Source organism: Peromyscus leucopus, chromosome 15, assembly GCF_004664715.2.
Source record: "Peromyscus leucopus breed LL Stock chromosome 15, UCI_PerLeu_2.1, whole genome shotgun sequence".
In the NCBI taxonomy this organism is placed as follows: domain Eukaryota; kingdom Metazoa; phylum Chordata; class Mammalia; order Rodentia; family Cricetidae; genus Peromyscus; species Peromyscus leucopus.
This window is the reverse complement of record NC_051076.1, coordinates 32,015,293-32,034,286: the sequence shown is the minus strand read 5'-3', so window position 1 is coordinate 32,034,286 and position 18,994 is coordinate 32,015,293. Positions and strand designations below refer to the sequence as shown.

The following is an 18,994-nucleotide window of genomic DNA, read 5'->3' as shown; positions in this document are numbered from 1 at the left end:
TCCCTCCTATTTCCTGGACATGCCATCTCATGTTTAATGTTACTTTGGCCTGTGATGAAACCGCCCCCTGAGAAGGCTTGTCTGTAGCTCCCACAGCCCACTTCATCTGCAACGCTTCCCCCCAGCTCTTGCCTTTGTGGATCTCCACACATCCGGAGCCAGTAGCATTGGGAGTTTATGCTACTCATTTTCATATGTTTGCTATGTGCTGGCAAAAATAGTCTCTGAAATACATTCATGCTTACTAATTCACTCATTTTAAATGTGGCTTGCCTCCCCCCGAAGACAAATAATGTTCAGTGCAAGGTGTGCAGCTATCCTAATAATAGATCCTAGATGAATAATAGATGTTAGGATTTTTAAAAGCGAGCAAATATATGAAGTGTAGAGCTGTGATGAAAGATTCTGTTGTGCACAAGTTCTATAAAACCCTATGCATAAAGGCATGAAAATGATTTAAATACAATATTTAATCCTTTGAGAAATATTAAGGTTTTTAAATATATTTTATTAATTCTTTGAGATGCATACAATGTGTTTTGATTATATTCATCCTTTCTGCTCCCCGCCCCCGGACCCAATTCCTCCCAGACCCATCCCTCACTCCCCATCCTTCCTCCTAACTTCATATTGTCTGTGTGTGCGAGTGCGTGTGCGTGTGCGTGTGCGTGTGCGTGTGCGTGTGTGTGTGTGTGTGTGTGTGTGTGTGTAAAACAGACTGAATCCAGTTTGTGGTACTCATATAATCATGGATGTGGATCCATCCAAGAAATAATAAGTTTCAGCTATATGACAGCTGTGAACTACATACTGATTCAAAAGTAAGCCACAATTCCAAGGAAATTGACATCTCATGAAGAAATAGCCATAAAATCTAAAAGTTAAAATGCAATCTGGCACCTGTCGATCTGAACACAATCGTGGGTTGGTGAAAATATTGATCTTCCTGTGGGGGAGTGGCTCCTGATGATTCTCAAAGGATGAGTGATTAGATATAGTGGACTTTTATTAGGAGGGAGAGCAGTGTGGGCAGAGGGTGTGACAAGAGCTAAGGAGTGAAGGAGAGCACATGGGGGTCAGAGGGGACAGGTCATAGTGAGCCAGGTCTGCGCCGGGAAGGAACTCAAGTTTTATCCTATGAGTGACCCAGTGATTTCCGTGTAAAAGAGTCACAGAAGCATTTTACATACAGAGCAAACAGGTTTGAGAACTTGTGCAACCTACGAGATGAAGTAGAGGGACCTCAGCGCTGGATGCAGAGACCCTTTAGTGGATCACGACAGTAGACCGTTTAGGAGATGCTCAAGGCTTGGATTAAATGAAAGCAGTGAGAGGTGGATAGAGAAAAGAAAGTAAATCCACATGGGACTTGTGGGGCAAAAGTCACAAGATGCTGTGTGGTGGCTATGGTGATCTATGTGAGGAGTGGGAAGAGTCAAATATGGCCCTCACTTCTGACCTGAAAGGCTGGATGCAGCAGAGACAGGAAGGTTCAGCTCTAAGGTAGAGTGGGCAGTTCTCTTTGGATCCCTGTGGAACCTGAAGTGCCTGCAGCCTCCTGGTCACAGAAGTCCTCTTAATGGCCAAGGGACTCCAGGCTGCCATTGGGAACCTTGCAAAGACCTCTCTGAAAACCATCACCAGGGACTGTAGCCAGTGTCTCAACTTCTGCCAGTTGTGCATTTTATAGGCGAAGCTCTTTCGAGCCACTGCCTGGGAACAAATACTTAATTTTCATAGAAGAAATAAAAATACAATGATGTTCTGACAGAAAGCTACTCCCCTTCACTAGACTTTAGTCATAATGAATTTGCTTATTTCCTAAATTGAGCCACCCCTCCGTGATGTCAATAGAGATAGCTATTCCATGGGGACATGGGAGAGATCCCACTTTGAACTCAAGCACCTCTAAAACAAGAGCCACAAGGAGAAGTGTAGCCTGCTAAGGTCACAAACCTAAGACTACACTCAGCCAGATAGGTCCTTGCTGGGATGTGATGCCTAAGAAGCTTAGGACAGTTGGGCATTCCAGACTGCCCAGCATCCTATGAGACAGATTTCTTCCTTCTTTTCTGAGACAGGTACACTTGTGCTCCTCATTATATCCTCTCATTATTATCCATTTGTGAGAAAACCTAGAACCAAACTAAGTTTTATCTTCCAACCAGACTGACCTCTAAAGCGTGGGCTCAAGTCTCTGCCCTTGGCTCTGGGCTGGAAATAAAGGCAAAATGTGAATGGTAACTCAGCTATAGACTGAGGGATTGGATTGACCATCAAGATACCCAGTCCAGAAAAGGTCAGCATTGTAGTGGAGTAAGGAGTGCATACACAGGAAACAGAATTCTCCAGACTGTAGACACAGCACAGTTGGCCATGAGAAGGGCAGGGGAGCAAGCCTGATCTCGCACTGCTGGGAATGCCTGTCCTCTGGCCACTCAGAAAGTGTCAGAGTGCTTAGCCACTAACCAAATAAAAACTGAGGTTTGGAAACAGTGTCCAGTGATGGACATTGTCTCGGCCCCTTAGTTGGGGCACAGTGACTCCAATGTTGTCATTTCATGAGCCTAGCAAGCCAATTAGCCAACTGATTCTCTACCATGCTAACTCATGCATAATTATACTACTCTCAAACAACACACACTCCTTTCTGTACAGTAAGAAGTGGCTATATGTATACATACATATACACACATATATATACAGTATGTATATATGTGTGTGTGTGTTTAGGAATATATATATATGTGTGTGTATAGCAACAGTTGGTTTTAAAAAGAGGCCATGAATATCAAAGAGAGCCAGGAGAGAGATTTGGGAGGATTTAGAGGGAGGAAAGATGAAAATGCAATGTGTGTGTGGGAGAGAGAGAGAGAGAGAGAGAGAGAGAGAGAGAGAGAGAGAGAGAGAGAGAGAGAGAGGTGGTGCCAGGCATAGTGGTGAACACTTTTAATCCCAGCACTTGGGAGGCAAAAAAAAACCACACAGATCTCTGAGTTCAAAGCCAATCTTGTCTACATAGCAAGTTCCGAGCCACTTGGGGCTATATAGAGAGACCTTGTCTCAAAAAGGAGAGAAGGAAGGGAGGGAGGGAGGGAGGGAGGGAGGGAGGGAGGGAGGGAGGGAGGGAGGAGGAAGGAAGGAAGGAAGGAAGGAAGGAAGGAAGGAAGGAAGGAAGGAAGGAAGGAAGGAAGGAAACATGGCAGCTACAGAATGATCTGGGAACCCCGCCTACACAGCTCACCAGCCTGTGTGTGAGATGAGCACTTTCTGACTTTGCATCAGGTCAGTCTCTGGTCCTTAGCTTCCGCCAACCGTAATACACTACAATTATTCTCAACAGCCATCGAGGACATGGAGACAAGAGAAAAGCCTCTTGCAGCTGTTGGGCTCCCCTCCTCCCCAGGCGGTCCAGGCCTTCCTTCACTGATGGTGGGATGACTGGCATAGAAAATACCATGGGGGTAGCCAGAAGCAGCAGTTCGTCGTCGTTTCCATGTTCCCTAGTAGGGAATGCTGAGATATTATCCGCATCAGCTTGAGCATGGAACTCCCTTTCCTACCATTTGGATAAGCCCTGCAGGATCTTCTGTCATCTCTAAGGGGAAAGAACTTTATGTCAAATAAGGCTACCACCTCTTAGATAATAAATGGAAAATTTACCATTCTTTGATTATTGAATTATAGGCATTATTACCAAGCATTGCTATCATTCCTGGTTCCATGGGTGGAAATATGTAGAATGCCCCTATTAGGGTCCAGTCAAATGCCCCATGGCTGTGCTAAGGGCTATGAGTTAGATCACTGTACAGCACAGCATAAATTCCCTTTCCTCTGGCTTCTTCCATTACCATGGGTACTTGGAAGCAGTATGATACAGTGGACCAAATCACATAATCTAGAGTAAAACCATCCAACCTCTTAGAACCAGTAGAATCTGTAGGACACTTGATACATACCAACATTTTTAAGCCTCTACCCTCCCGTGTGAAAAAAAGATAGAAATAAAATCTAGTTATAATGTGGAATCTTTTGAACATAAACTGTGATAACAGAGTACTTAACACCGTGGTTGGGGTGGGGTAAGTGCTCCATAACTATCAGTCATGACTATTATGATTGTCATCATACATACCATCCTCTGCCTGGGAGGAGATACGTGGACAGAGAATGGCCACATGTTCTCCTCTGTTGTTCTGTGCAAGGATGAGAGATGGACGGGAAATGTAGAAAGGTGCTCAGAATGGCAAGGTCACAAACAAGGCAATGAGGATTCCAGCCAGGACACCAAGCCAAGGAGAGAGCAGCATGTGACGGAGCGTGCGTGCGTGCGTGCGTGCCTGCGTGCGTGCCTGCGTGCCAGCCTACAGCACGGTTTCCACAAAGCTTTTTAGCTTTAGTGGAAAAGTGACCAGTACTCCATCACAGCTTTTCTTTGGTCTGTTTGTTTGTTTTTTGTTTTTGTTTTTCTGAATGCTACTTTGGTTTAATGGTAGAATTTAAAGATGCTGTGTTGAATAGAAATCCTACTACTGTGACTTTTCTAAGAACTCAATATAATGTTGAACTCTCTCTCTTACCCCTCCTTTCCTTTCTTCCTGTTACATCCTTTCAGATACATTAAATTCATATCACCTCTTCCGGAGGCCAAACCTTATTCAAACACATTCTCCCCCAGGAAGGTGCATCCTGTCATGGGTTGCCTCTAAACGGCTCCTCGCCATCGTTCCGATGAGTCGACAGCTATTTGTGGTCTTATGGATATTTCTTTGGGGTTGTTTTCCATTAGATCAGCTAGGCTTTTATTTAACTTACTTTGGCGCCCTGTGTTTTTTACTTCCTTTTGATCATTTTTTTTTTCTCATTTAATCCTGATACAGCCCAGCATAGAACTTTTTGACCTAAATTCCCCCTCCCAACTTCCTAAGCTTCCCAACCAATTAGAAGCGCGAGTGGAAACATCCACACCAGGTGTTCGTAAGACAGCCCCCCGCCCGCGCCCCCTCCCTGTGTGTGACTGGAGGATGCTGGGGAGTTGGGTGAAAGATTGGGTGATGGGGAGAAGAAGTTGCTACAAATTAATATCAAATATCAGTTGATCAGATTGTCAACACATTCCCTCGAATGAGAGGAACACTTACGAATAGTGTTCGTAAGTGGTAGGCACCTGTCCAATTTAAAAAAAAAAAATTCATTCAGCCTCCTCTTGTGTACCCCTTCTGCTTTGCCAGGTCGAGCTGGGAACTGCCTGACTTGAGGGAAGGGAGAGTGAAAGCCATCAGTGACTCGGATGGGGTGAGCTACCCCTGGTACGGGAACACCACAGAGACTGTGACCCTGGTTGGCCCCACCAACAAGATCTCCAGGTTCTCCGTCAGCATGAATGATAACTTCTACCCCAGCGTGACATGGGCGGTGCCAGTGAGCGACAGCAACGTGCCGCTTCTCACAAGAATCAAGAGGGACCAAAGTTTCACCACCTGGCTGGTGGCCATGAACGCCACCACGAAGGAGAAGATCATCCTGCAGACCATCAAGTGGAGGATGAGAGTGGACATAGAAGTGGACCCCCTTCAGCTGTTGGGTCAGCGAGCCCGGCTAGTGGGCAGGACTCAGCAGGAGCAGCCCCGGATTCTGAGCCGGATGGAACCCATCCCCCCTAACGCACTAGTGAAGCCCAATGCCAACGATGCCCAGGTCCTCATGTGGAGGCCCAAGCGGGGGCCGCCGCTGGTTGTGATACCTCCTAAATAGAAGCAGACTGCCCGACTGTGTGTGGAACACGTTGCCACTGAGGCACGCAGTGGGGTTGCCAGGGAGGGGGCAGGAGCCAAACTGAGTTTCTGAGCCAAAGCAGACCTCTTGGTTTGCCAGCCTCTGCAGCTACTTGTGAAGAGTACAGCTGCTCCTTGGGTGGGAGAACCATAACCCCTAGGAAAAAAGCCCCTTCCTCTTAGGAATAAAGAAATCACTGATTTGACAGACTTGCTGTGATTCCCATGCAAGTAGCCATATTTTGCAGCTGACCGGGATGATTCTTTTATTTGAACTATTGACCATTTCTTTCCTGTGAGATGCAGGGGATGTAAATGAGACTAAACAGTGCCTGTGGCGGATGCTGCTTCCCAACCAATTAGAAGCACGAGTGGAAACATCCACACCAGGTGTTCGTAAGACAGCCCCCCCCCCCCCGCGCGCCCCCTCCCCGTGTGTGACTGGAGGATGTTGGGGAATTGGGTGAAAGATATTGGGTGATGGGGAGAAGAAGTTGCTACAAATTAATATCAAATATCAGTTGATCAGATTGTCAACACATTCCCTCGAATGAGAGGAACACTTAAGAAACTGAAATGGTAGTGTGTGCCCCTTGCGCTGTTTGAGTGAGCGCTCCCTGGGAGCTGTCCAAAGTGCTGATGTCAGCCGCCCTAGTGGAGACCCGCTGCCTCCATCCACTCACCTCTGTCCAAAGAGATGGTTCATCCTACGTGTTGTTAGTCACAGTGGTGCATATGTAGTTCCTGTTTTCTGTAGTAACTATGGCACTGCGTCCCTCCTGAGTTTTTAGTGACTCGATCTGTGACTTCGTTTACGGCTACAGATTCCTCACCAGCCCTCAATTTACAAAGATGGATAGCCTCACGTTTATGTAGGGTTTGGGGAACATCTCAACAAAGGAGAACAATACCCTCAAGTTTTAGTCTCTGAGTTGTTTGGGCACAGGATGTGCACATGTCTGTACACGCACATGTCTTCTCACATACCAGTATTCAGAGATAATAACAACACGCCTCACCAGTAGTGCCTGAACATTTATCTATGGCCTTTAAACACACATAGTACATACACTGTAAGTCCGCATAGGTTAGCTTCAGTTATACTTACAAAAACTCAACTTTAACTGCTTGTCCCGCTGTAGGAAGGAAATGTTTCGTGCTTCTTTAGTGAAAATCTGGGCACTTTCCTTCAGCAAACTTGTGTTGCTGAGATCCAACCAATAAAGGTGGGAAGCCAAATTTCCTTTAGTCCAACAGTGTACAACTTTCTAAAGAGTTTCTAGTATTTACAATGGTAAGATTTCCAACCCTTTCAGCCCAAATCATGGCCCCACCCCCCAAAAAAGAGCTTTCTGTGTTATTCTCAATAGTGCAGGTTGTGAGATAGAGCCTTCTTAGTTCAGAAACTCCCCGTGAGAACAAACTACAGAATTCTCACAGTGTTGTACATTGAATAAGTCAATTCTGCAATCCTAATTTCAGAGGTAAGAGATCCTAAGTCTAGAGACATTATACAGATCCTGTCATTGACTCTAAACCTACCAGAGTTTGGGGACAGAGACTGTGAATCAGGAGGGCTTGTTCATTGCTTTTGTTTAAAGTGCACTGTAGTCTCATTTCTTTGGTGCTCTGGTCCCAGAGGATGCTACTCAGAATTATATAGCGCTAGCTTCGCATCCCAACCATCAGCTTCTCTCTCCTAGACTAGTTGTTGGTGACAAGTAATTTATAACAGCACATGAATGCCCATCGGCGAGTTGCAAAGACTCTATTTAGGAATGATTCGGCTGTTACTTTGGGATTTCTCTGTCCGTTTCTCATTCCTCCCTACTTTTTTATGGCAAAGCTGACCTCAGAGAGCTACAGGCTGAAGAGTAAAGCTGCTTATTTTCCATGCTGACATGAGAAGCCCCAACCTCTACCTCATTGAATTAGGTGCCACTTTTATGAGATTTGGGGCAGTGGATGCTGATCTTGAATCCAAGCCATGCTGCCGCCCCACTTTAAGAAAACCTGATTTTCTTTTACATCTAAAATTATAACAAAAGATGAATAAGAAAGAGTTTATATTAAAAATCCTATGCCAGGTTTCACTCTTTAAATGTCCCTAGCACATTAAGATATGACTCACACAATTATATTTACATAAAATATAGCTTTTCAAAGACCTGTCTAGACTTATAAAGCAGGGTGCAGCATGCTTACCTAGACTTATTCCTCCTTAAAAAGAATCACTTCAGATTTTTAAAATAAATTACCCCCAGACGGTTTCCTGGGGAATGATGTAATAAAAATTGAGAAAAAATATATGGCAAAGGACTTATAAAAGGTAAAAGCACTATGCAAATATGCATTACCATTGTCATTTGTTACTTCTGTAAATTCTCTCTCGGTTCTGAAGTCAATCTGGCAGAACACGCAATTGCCCAATAGCCAATGATGTCAAAGTTATCATTGTTTTACAAGGATATGACCCCCTTTCTTGCTATCTGTGGATCATTGCCTTTTAGCTTAGTCAGGATATTGCCAAGCAAATGGCTCTCTTACAGGAGAGAATTAACCAACCCTCTCTGTTGGGGTCACGTGCATCTCCCCATCAGCCTGCATTCCCTTGAGAGTAGGTGGTCTGACACCAGACAACATCAGTTTCAAAGGGGCTCATTCTGAGACTTTGGTGTGAGTTGGGTGGTCTCTAAACTGTATTTGGATTCTGTATAGGTTCATAGTTTCTTAGTGGTACAACAGTTTTAAACTCTTGTATCTGAAAGAACATTTCATCAGATCTTGAGTCCTTAAATGAGGTCACCTTTGAGATCTTCTAGTCTGTGATCTCCAAGGAAATTGAGGCCCATTTAAATTAGGTCATCTATTCAGGATCACAAACCTAATCAGCACAGGCCTGAGTCTCCCAGACCTCAGCTTACAACACAGGCACATTACCTGAGACCTGGGGTCTTCCCGTGTCTCCAGCTAGAAACACTGTCATTGTCCCAGAATCATTCACCCTCAAATCAATTAGCCTAGAAATTAGAAACAATTAGGTCCAGAACCCTTTTCATTATAATGTCAAAAAATGAATATTCCAGATTGCTTTCTGTGACAGCTGTTTTGATATTGAACCCTTAATCTTTGTTCTCTGCCACATGCTTACCACATCCTCAGGTCATTGCTGTAGTCCACAACACATGGAAGGCTGCAGGCTGGTCCCCTTTCTGCCTTCCTCCTAATGAATCATTTTGGATCTCTCTCCCTCCCCCCTGCCCCACAACGAATACCTCAAAGGCCAAAAGCACGGTCTAAGAAACAACTCTGCATAGTAAAATAAAGCAGCAATGATTCCTAAAGGTTTTATAAAAGTTTCCACATTGCATTTTCTTGTCCACAGTGCATCTTCTAAGAAGTGTCATTTGATGGTGGTGGTGGTGGTGGTGGTGTTATTGTCCGCATTTTACAAATAGCAGATGGAGACCAAAGAGGTTAAATGATGTACCCACAGGCACACAGACAGGAAAAATGACAAGAGACGGGATTCAAACTGGGTCTTTTGGCTCAAACTCCCATTTTCTCCCTCTGCATGGTGCTATCCCTTAGTTTACCCCTTAGCACAAAGGAGAAAAAGGAAAGGAGAAGGCAGGTCACTGTCACCTACACAGTCATGTAGTCCCCCCCACCTACCAAGTGGAGTCATTAAAAATGAGGGAATGAAAGCTGTTTTCTTCCTCAAAGAGCCTTGTAATCCCCAGGGAGGTTGGCCCAGAAAAATGCCTGTCAGGGACGGTGGTGTGGGGGAGGTGGCTGTCACTTGTAATTAATGGAGTAGGAAAGCTGTTTCCCTGGTCTCTGAATCCCTTAAACACCACAAGTACAAAGACAGGCAGGAAGCAAGCATCCTACAGCTGAGGTCCCAGCTGAGCACTGCCCTGCCACCCGCAGTCCCTCAATGCACGCGCAGGAGCAGCCCGTGGGGCGGAGGCAGCGGAAACAATGGCTTTCCAAGGCCTTCTTGGCACATGGAACGTTCTTGTTAAGAGCGGAGGGCACAATTAAACATCGCTAGAGCCAGCTCCCAACTGAGTTGCAAAGAAAGATAGAAACGCACGCACGTGCACACATACATGCATGCACATACGCGCGCGGACAAAGACCTACCACACTCACACACTTTCCAGGCTGAAAAGAAAATTAATCAAAAAGCCCAATGAATGCCTGAACTCTATAATTAAGCCCAAATGATCCTTAGATAGAACAGGAGCTGAGTGAAAAAGCTCAGTGAGCAAGCACACAGATATTTTTACCCCAGAGTCTTACTGCCATTAATTTCTTTTGAGATCTTGAGTACATCTGGTCCCCATTTCCCTGGTAGGACATCTCCCTATGGATGGCTTCCCAGAGAGCTGCCAGTTAGTTCAGTGACAGCCAAGGTTATCTGACTATTCCCAAGTACTTCTAGAGAGATTCCCGTGGGGAGATGTGGTGTCATGGATCCCCAGGTCAACCATACGCTTTCCTATAACAGAGCCAATCGCTAGCTTAGTAGACATTGGCATGATCTCTGACACACTCCAGAATATCCCAACTAAGCATTGCCTGACATAAAACATAGTCGGATCAGTAGACACACTGGGCTGGAGCTGGTTAGTGGACCTTCAGGATCCACCAACTTGGAAATCCAAAACCTCTTTCAGTCCCCATGAAGTAAGGCCTGATCTCTGAGAAGGTTGGGGATCTCTCCACTTTTCTTCAGCATTAGCCACTTGGTTGAGAGAGGCCTATACCCAGGCAGAGGCAGAAAAGAAAAACAGGAGAATGCCACACAATCCTGTAGGTAGCTAAAATTCCAAGAGGCCTTTAGGAGAGGACAAGTGGCTACGTGTCAGGACAGGGCCAGATGGAAAGTCCCAGCACAACTTGCTGGGTTGAAATGGCCACAAAAGGCATCCCAGAACAGCTGCATTTCCCTCATTTTGTGCTCACGTAGGAGACACAGAGGGGGAAATACATATATTTAAATATATATTCAAATCTTTGTGTGGGTCTCTACTGGCCTGTCTATCCCTACAGTTTTGGCTAAGACCTTATAGTTTGCAAGATCTGTCATCTTAAAGTAGATAAAATGAGGAAGCACTTCCCCTCTCCCTGTACACACACAACAAACCCCAGGCTATCTCACAATGGTGGAGGTACTTCCCCTCTCCCTGTACACACACAACAAACCCCAGGCTATCTCACAGTGGTGAAAGTATGAGTGGTTGTGGCTTCTCTCTGCATCTGCCTATAGTAACCCCTTTCTCTATGGTCTCTCTTGGACCAGCTGCATAATTTTCTTTGAGCCCGCCTCAATCCCTGGCCCATGCCTCAAATCATTCCTTTCTCCCAGCTGAGCTGAAGGAAGCTCCCTTGAGAGAACCTACCCAACTCTTCTTTCCAAGACAAATATGGACCCAGGCCTCGAGGCAGCAGGATACGTGGCCAAGCAAGGAGCCTCTTCGGCCTTCAGGCCCACATTTGTCTTCAGCTTACCTAGAAAATGTGGGTTGATCTCTAAAACAGCTGAGTGCTGGTTCAGAAATCCCCAGGTAGGGAAGATACATGTGTCACCAACTGCACAGTGCAGAAGAAAGGACCAAGACACAAGCAGGGCCCGGTGCCACGCGGGATTGTGAGGGATACGGACAGTGCTGTAAGATGTTTAAATGGTAGTGTCATTGAATCTGGGGCCAGCGGAGGGCTGGCTGAGGGCCAGCATTACTGGTGCAAGGAGGAGATAAAAAGGAGGGCAGGATGTTTTGCTAGTTGCCAGGCCCAGGGTGAAGGTGAGCTAAGCAAGGCACTAGGACATCTAGAATTTCAGAAGGTGCTCACTCGTGGGCCTGTGCACTTGCATGTCTCTGTTAGAGCAAGCCTTCGTGGTGTCTGCCTTGGTGCCTGGCTGGCCCACTTCCTCTCTGTCCCACGTCACATCTACCTCTAATTCTCTGCTCTTCACACAGAAGAGCAAAGCAGGGAAGGTGTCATAGGAGGTCTCCAAATGCTCATTCTTCTAGCAAGTCTTTCTACAAGTATCTCCTACCTACTGGGCAAAACAGAATCCTTGCCCTCAGTGGGACAGTGTTCATAGGAAGGTGTAGGAGGCACTCGTTTTCCCATTGGGTCATACATTGTGAGGTAGCCCAGGACCTTGCAAAGTGTCTCAAGAGTCATCTCTCTACTCAATGGATGCATCAACCAGTCTACCTCCTTAGAGGGACTGGTATGACCCCTGTCTATTCCCTAAGGGTAGATAAAGTGACAGGACAAGACATCTCAAGCACACTGTTTTAAAGAAAGGCACAGATACCCTGTGGCCCCATCAGTACACACTCCAGCACTTGAGTTATCTCCCCATCTGCTAAAGCCCCTTTGCCCCCACCCTAAAAACCAATTAGAACATTCCACACAGACATGATCCAATGAAATGTTAATTGTAAAAATAGCAGGAAAGATAGTACGTGCACTTCAGGCTGAGAACTATTTCATTAAACTGGGTTTTGGAAGCAAGACAACCAATTCAATTATTTCCCACTTCACTCCTTCACATACCAGAAACTATAGAAAGCTATTACTTCTAATTAATTAGAGAAAAAAGGCTATGCACATGCATATCAGATGAATGGAGATAGAGAGACTTCCACACCCACCTCCTTATGCTTGTATATGTGAGTGTACATGCACACAGGCACACACACCAGAAAACTAAGGACTTTCTCACCTAAAGAATTCCATGGATCTTGCCAGGTGGTAGTGGTGCACGCCTTTAATCCCAGCACTCAGGGGCCAGAAGCAGGCAGACCTCTTGAGCTCAAGGCCATCCTGATCTACAGAGTGAGTTCCAGGACAGGCTTCAAAGCTACACAGAGAAACCAAACCCTGTCTCAAGAAAATAAAATAAAAAAGAATTCCATGGATCTTCTTAAAACAGTCAAAAAATTCCTAGTCCCAAGAGCCACTAACAAAATCAAAGGATTCCTTCTCTGAGTACATTCATGAAAAGGGAAACAGGACGTTTTGTGTAAAAGAATAAACAGCTTTAAAGTCAGTTTAATTATGAGCTTTCTACAGGAAAAAAAAATGATCTTGTCTTTTTGCCTTTAGTAAAGTAGATATTTCTACCCAACTCTCTCTATAGCAAACATGTTATTCATTGATACAGGGGACTGAGTTCCTGAGGCCTGATTTTGTATTGATGTCATACTGACCTTCACTTATTTATCTGTAACACAAGAAGGAGGCCCCCTTCTCAGTGCCATATGCACTCTATAAAGTGTTTAAGCTTAGGAGAGCACACTTAATAGATAGTTCTGGGTTGCTTGTGTCTTGCCTTAGGAAAACTAATAGACAAAAGTAAGCCACACAGTGAAAATATTTTCTATATGAAAATTATGCTGTCTAAAGCATTGCTATTATATAACACATATAATAGAATTAATATACTAATGATATAAGGACTGATATCAATAAATAATATAGAACATGATTATTAAGACAGTCTTCTTAGGGGCTGGAGATATGGCTCAGCTGTTAAAGGCTAGGCTCACAACCAAAAATATAAGACAGTCTTCTTAGTGATGTGACTTTTGTTCATGAGCATCTGTGTGATGCGCTCTGTGAAATGAACATCAAGGAGACTATGAGTTCAGCCTAGGCCTCTGTTCACATATGCTGACCTTGTCCCCAGCTTCCTCCGCTCTCTCACCACACTTGTTCTTCTGTGCCATGCCAGGTATCAAGGGCTGGCAGAGCCTGACACAATCAGGACCTCTGACCCATTCTGACTAATCACAATCCTGCAGAAATGGGACCTGGCATTTACAGATGCCAAAGAGTATGTCTGCTATTCTGGTGAACAGGGTTGACAGAGGGATGTTTTCTAAAACATATCATCGGCCAAGTCCCTGCTTGTATGTGAAATGGGTTTATCTTCTAATTTCAGAGCATCAAGACAAGTTTATTTAACCATCTACATAAACGTTTTGGATTTTTCCTCCTAAAACTGAAGCCGTGTGTGTGTGTGTGTGTGTGTGTGTGTGTGTGTGTGTGTGTGTGTGTGTGTGTAATATATATATATATATATATATATATATATATATATATATATATATATATAAAATCAGAAAAGGCACTGATGTTACTTAATATGAAATCATAAAGACATTTTGCTACAGCAATACTGGAAGCAAGTCCAGCATACACAGTCTAGACGAGTGGCTGGGGAGATGCCCACTGGGTACTGCACTTGCCGCACAAGCATAAGGACTTAATATCAGGTCCCAAACACCCACCTAAAACCCAGATATGACAGCATGCATCTATTACCCCAGTGTTGTAGGGGCATGGCAGACAGGAAGATCACTGACTAGCTTGCTGACTAGTTTAGTCAGACCAGTAAGCTCCAGGCTCAGAGAGAGATTCTGTCTCAAAAAAATAAGATGTAAGCCAGGCGATGGTGGTGCAAGCCTTTAATCCCAGCACCCAGGAGGCAGAGGCAGGCAGATCTCTGTGAGTTCAAGGCTAGTCTGGTCTACAGAGCAAGATCCAGAACAGCCAGGACTGTTACAAGGATAAACCCTGTCTTGAAAAACCAAAGGAAAAAAAAAAAGGTGTAGGACTACTGAGAAAGACACTCAAAATAGACCTCCAGCCTCTACACTTAACATGCATACACATACACACATGCACATGCATCCACACATATACAACACACATACTCACATACATAAACATATGCACTCCCACACATGTACATGTACACACACACACACACACACACACACATACACACACACCAAACAAAACATCCAGGAAAGAAAATGATTCACAACATTTAATTTTATCTCAGAATCACTCCCTTCATGCATTCAAAAATGCTTTTTGTTTTATTTTTAAAATTGGGTTCACCCACTTCCTTAGGACTTCAGCTGTTACATAAAGCAGTATATACAAGTGCCCACAAAAAAAAAAAAAAAAAAAAAAAAAAAAATCCTGCTGTGTATTTTCTTCCTAAAGGAAATTTGACTGACAGCTTCAAGTTGAATGATATAGACACAGTAAAGAAGGATGCTTTGGCAATATTGGCATGGGTCAATGACAGAAATCCTGGTTACATCAGAGCCTCCAGGAAGTCCAGTTCCTGCAAATCTCCGTGCCAGGAACACTAAGGAGCAGTGTGTGAATTTCCACCCATTTCTGTAGCATCCTTTTGTGCTTTCCTAATGAACCAAACACAAATGATTTGAAATCCCTTCATATTGTTTTAGTTTTTAATCTTTTAAAAAAAGAGATGAGAGTTACCAACCTCCTTTGTAGAGAAATGTACAAGATGCTCAAACCTTTGCACAAAATTTAAGCTATTAGCCCTTTGAAAATCTACTTACGAAGCTTGAATTGTGAACATCTGCTTTTAAGGAACGGTGTTTCGGTGGCCACCGTCTTAATGCACACTGTTTGCGTGTTTCCGTGTCCACATGCAGGTCTCCTAGTAGGACAAAGCAAGCCCAGCAAGCAGAACCGCACGGCAAGACACTGAGGAGGAGGATATGAGCGCTGGCTGGTGGCTCTAGGAGCTGACGCCCTGGACAGCTGATTTCCTATTTTAAAAGAGTGCCATCTTGCCTGTCTCCACGCCACCCTCCCATCGTGACCAGTACCTCCTAGCACCACCGCGCATGCGCGCGTGTGTCCAGCCAGGCCAGCTGGTTGGCTCACGGGGGAGCTTTGTTGAAGCGAACGTTGTGCCTGCAGCACCTTCCGTGTGTGGAAAGATTGAGTTCACCCACACCTCCAGCTCATTCCCTCCCTCCACATGAAGCCTCCCAAGGACAAGGCTGGTCATCCTGGACTGAAGAGACCCCTCATGGTCCAGCCCTGACTCCCAAGCCTGCCTCACCCCACACTTTCGGGTGGGAAATGGAGAATATATATCTCCCCTTCTCCTCTCTCTTCTCTATGTGGATAGCCAATGGCAACCATCCCCTGAGGTTTCTCTGAGGTCTTTGGAAGACAACGGTTTGCCCTACCATGGACAGGCTTGGTGTCCTCAGATGACCAAGAGCAGCATTTATATCACCAGGATCAGTGGAGTGAGAGCAGAACTTCCCCCACCAGGGCAAAAGTGTATATGTTGTTTTATTGATTGTTTTATTTATTGGCATTCTCACCAATTATTTATTTGTTTGTTTGTCTGTTATTTATTTATTTATGGAATCTGTATTTATTATACATCAGAAAATCTACTTCCATCTTTCAAACATCAGCCCGAAATTTGTCTTGTTGGCCCCCACAGAGCACAGTAAATGATTCCTCTTTGAAGCCACAAAAAAAAAAAAAGAGGGAAATTCTTCTCCCTAGTCCCTAATACTTCCACCCCAGCCAGATTTTCAACCAGAAATGGGATCAGAAGCTACCAGCCACACAAATCAGCACAGGCCCAGTACCCAGGCAGAAACCTGGGGTCTTCCAACCCATGCTTTTGCACTATTTTCTCTTCCACACCTTCACAAACTCGTGCAAGACCGACCAACTGACTCCAGCCCGACTGTTAAGACTGGACTTCTCATTCTGCTCTAGGGCAGAATGCTTGGCACCAGATGCACATTAGAATCAATGTCAGGAGCTTGAAACCACATGCCTGGTTTCCATCTCAGTGTATCCATAGCATAATCTCCAAAGGGTTGGCAGTGGAGGTCTTTTTAGTAACCTGGAGGATTCTAACTTGTAAATGCAGTTGATAAAAAAGGAAAAAAAAAAAAAACCCTCTACATCCCCATCCACCTCCAAGATCCCTTCTTCCTTTGGTTCACAAGCTTCTTCTGGAGTCCCCATTCCTCCAATCCCTTTTCCTCACTAAACCTTCCTCCATTGGCACCATCAACCTGAGCAGATCCAAAGAGGTGATCGGTCCTAAGAGTGACTCCTGAAGCTGATGCCTGCACTTGCCTCTCTAGAAGCAAAAGCTTGTCCCTTGCCCACGTTCACCCTCCATCTGCACCACCCCCACACATGCCTCCCTCCAAGAGTTTGGAGGTTACATGGCCATTCCCGTCTCAGCATCCTAATTTTAAGGCAAAGCTCATTTCAGTCTTTATAACCCAAGGGTTGTTGTTTCTGCAGTGCAACGTGAATTACCTGAGGGCCCACTGGTAACAGGAAAGGGTCATCCATAACAGGAAAGGACTGTCCCCCAAACAGTCCTTTACCCAATGACCTGACAGCAACCCCCACTCTGGCATCCAGATCACAGATGACTAGAGGAGACTTCTCACCCCTCATGCTGACAAACAAGTTCTCAAACAATGAATATAAGTGAAGGGGTGTGTGTGTGTGTGTGTGTGTACTGCCTTCATCTAAACATGCATCTATGGAGATGCTGAACTTCAACTTTACAGTATAGACCTTGACCTGAAAACGATCAAGAACTTGTGCTGTCTTGCACTCAGTGGACTCACTGTGTCCCTTTCCTTAAGGGCCCAAGTGAACTCCAGAGTAGTGCTCCCTGCATAATGATGTAATGTCTAGGAACTGCTGGATGTGTTAGAGAGAGTGTGTATGTTGTATGCACAATACAGTACCCCAGCATAGTAAAAGTTCATTTTCCTACCCACCCCCCTCCAGCATCTAAGCAGATTCCCAGAGCAAGTAGACTTCTCCTGCATTCATAGCACCATGCCTTCTTGCCCCATTTAATCAGACTGTCCTGCACCACGTCCCATCTCTCAGGGTCCTGCTCTCTGATAGGCAACAGTTCAGTCAGTGGGTGCTAAAGTGTTGAGTGTTACACTTCTTAGGTGACATTTACCTTTTAATTGGGGCTATAGACGATGCCTTAATCTGAAGGAATAGCTTGAATGCTGGGAATTTCAGGTGCAGAAGTGGGCCAGTAAGAGAGATTATTTTTTTCTCAGGAGGGCATTTTAGAGCCTCCCCTCCCCCATACGTATCTCTGAAGTCGGCTCATAAGTACATGAGCATGAGCAAGCACACTTACCTACATCCACATCCCATAATTTTGAAATACCTCCCTTGCATTTGCCCCATCTTTAAAAATTAAAAAAAAATTAAAAAGGAACCAGCTAAATTAATTTAAACCTCATTGGGAAATGCAGCCTATTTTTTCACCGGCCACCAGCCATCTGGTCTACCCCACCCTGTTCCATTTCCTTTCTGCTCCTTCTCTTTTCAGCTACTGGCCTATCAGTTAATTTATGTGTACATGTCCTCTTTGCTCTCTCCTTGCTTCCCCCCAAATGTATTTTTCCTCCCTTAAAATCGTGTTGTTTTTGGTGTTGTCAAGGACAGAAGTGGAGGCTAAGAGCATGAGCATGTATGTGTGTCACCGAAGACAGAGAAGCCAGGTATTCTGCTACAGTTTGAAGAATAATGCCACAAAGGAAGAGATGAAAGCTGGCTCTGCAGAGTGCCTTAAAAAATGACTTTAATTAGGAAATTCTGAGTTGTCAGTCTTTGGATGTTACATAAACTCAAATGGATGTTGCATTTCACTTCTCTGGGATTTAAAAAAGTTAAATACAGTATGTATTCAACAATGACAACAAGCATACTTTCTCTTTAATTCGGTCCTTAAAGATGTATCACTAAGGAGGTGGGGATTCAAGGGCTGGGGAGATGGCTCAGGGGTTGAGAGCACTTGCTGCTCTTCAAGGGGACCAGAGTTCAGTTACCAGCACCCATGTTAGATGGTCCACAGCTACCTGTAGCTCGAGCTCTAGGGGCTCTGACACCATTTTCAGACCTTTACAGGCACGCAGGCACACATGTATGCACACACATGCACAGAAAGGGAGGGGGAGAGAGGTCGCCGGGAGAGGGAGGGAGATACATGTAGCTGAAGTTTTCTCTGGTCCTGCCTAGCCCCACAGGCCCTGTAGCTGCTTACAAAATAATCACTCAGAAGCTTATATTAATTAAAATTGCTTGGCTATTAGCTCAGGCTTATTATTGACTAGCTCTTATACTTAAATTAATCCATAATTCTTATTTATGTTTAGCCGCATGGCTTGGTATCTTTTTTCAGTTTTGCCTTCACATCTTGCTTCCTCTGTGTCAGGTTGGTGACTCCTGACTCAGCCTTCCTCTTCCCAGAATTCTCCTTGTCCATTTATCCCTCCTATACTTCCTGCCTGGCTACTGGCCAATCCGCATTTTATTTATCAATCAATTAGGAACAA

The 18,994-nt window shown here is 44.8% G+C and overlaps 1 protein-coding gene across 1 annotated transcript in view; it reads left to right on the top strand.

The window, feature by feature from the left end:
• Fam78b (family with sequence similarity 78 member B) overlaps positions 1 to 18,361 on the top strand; it is a 91,672-nt gene extending 73,311 nt beyond the window's left edge. The window contains exons 2-3 of the mRNA XM_028864363.2: positions 5,232 to 6,166; positions 15,281 to 18,361. Coding sequence (XP_028720196.1) covers positions 5,232 to 5,754 — 523 coding nt within the window. The 3' untranslated portion in view covers positions 5,755 to 6,166; positions 15,281 to 18,361. The remainder of the gene's footprint in view (positions 1 to 5,231; positions 6,167 to 15,280) is intronic.
• The last annotated feature ends 633 nt before the right edge of the window (positions 18,362 to 18,994 follow it).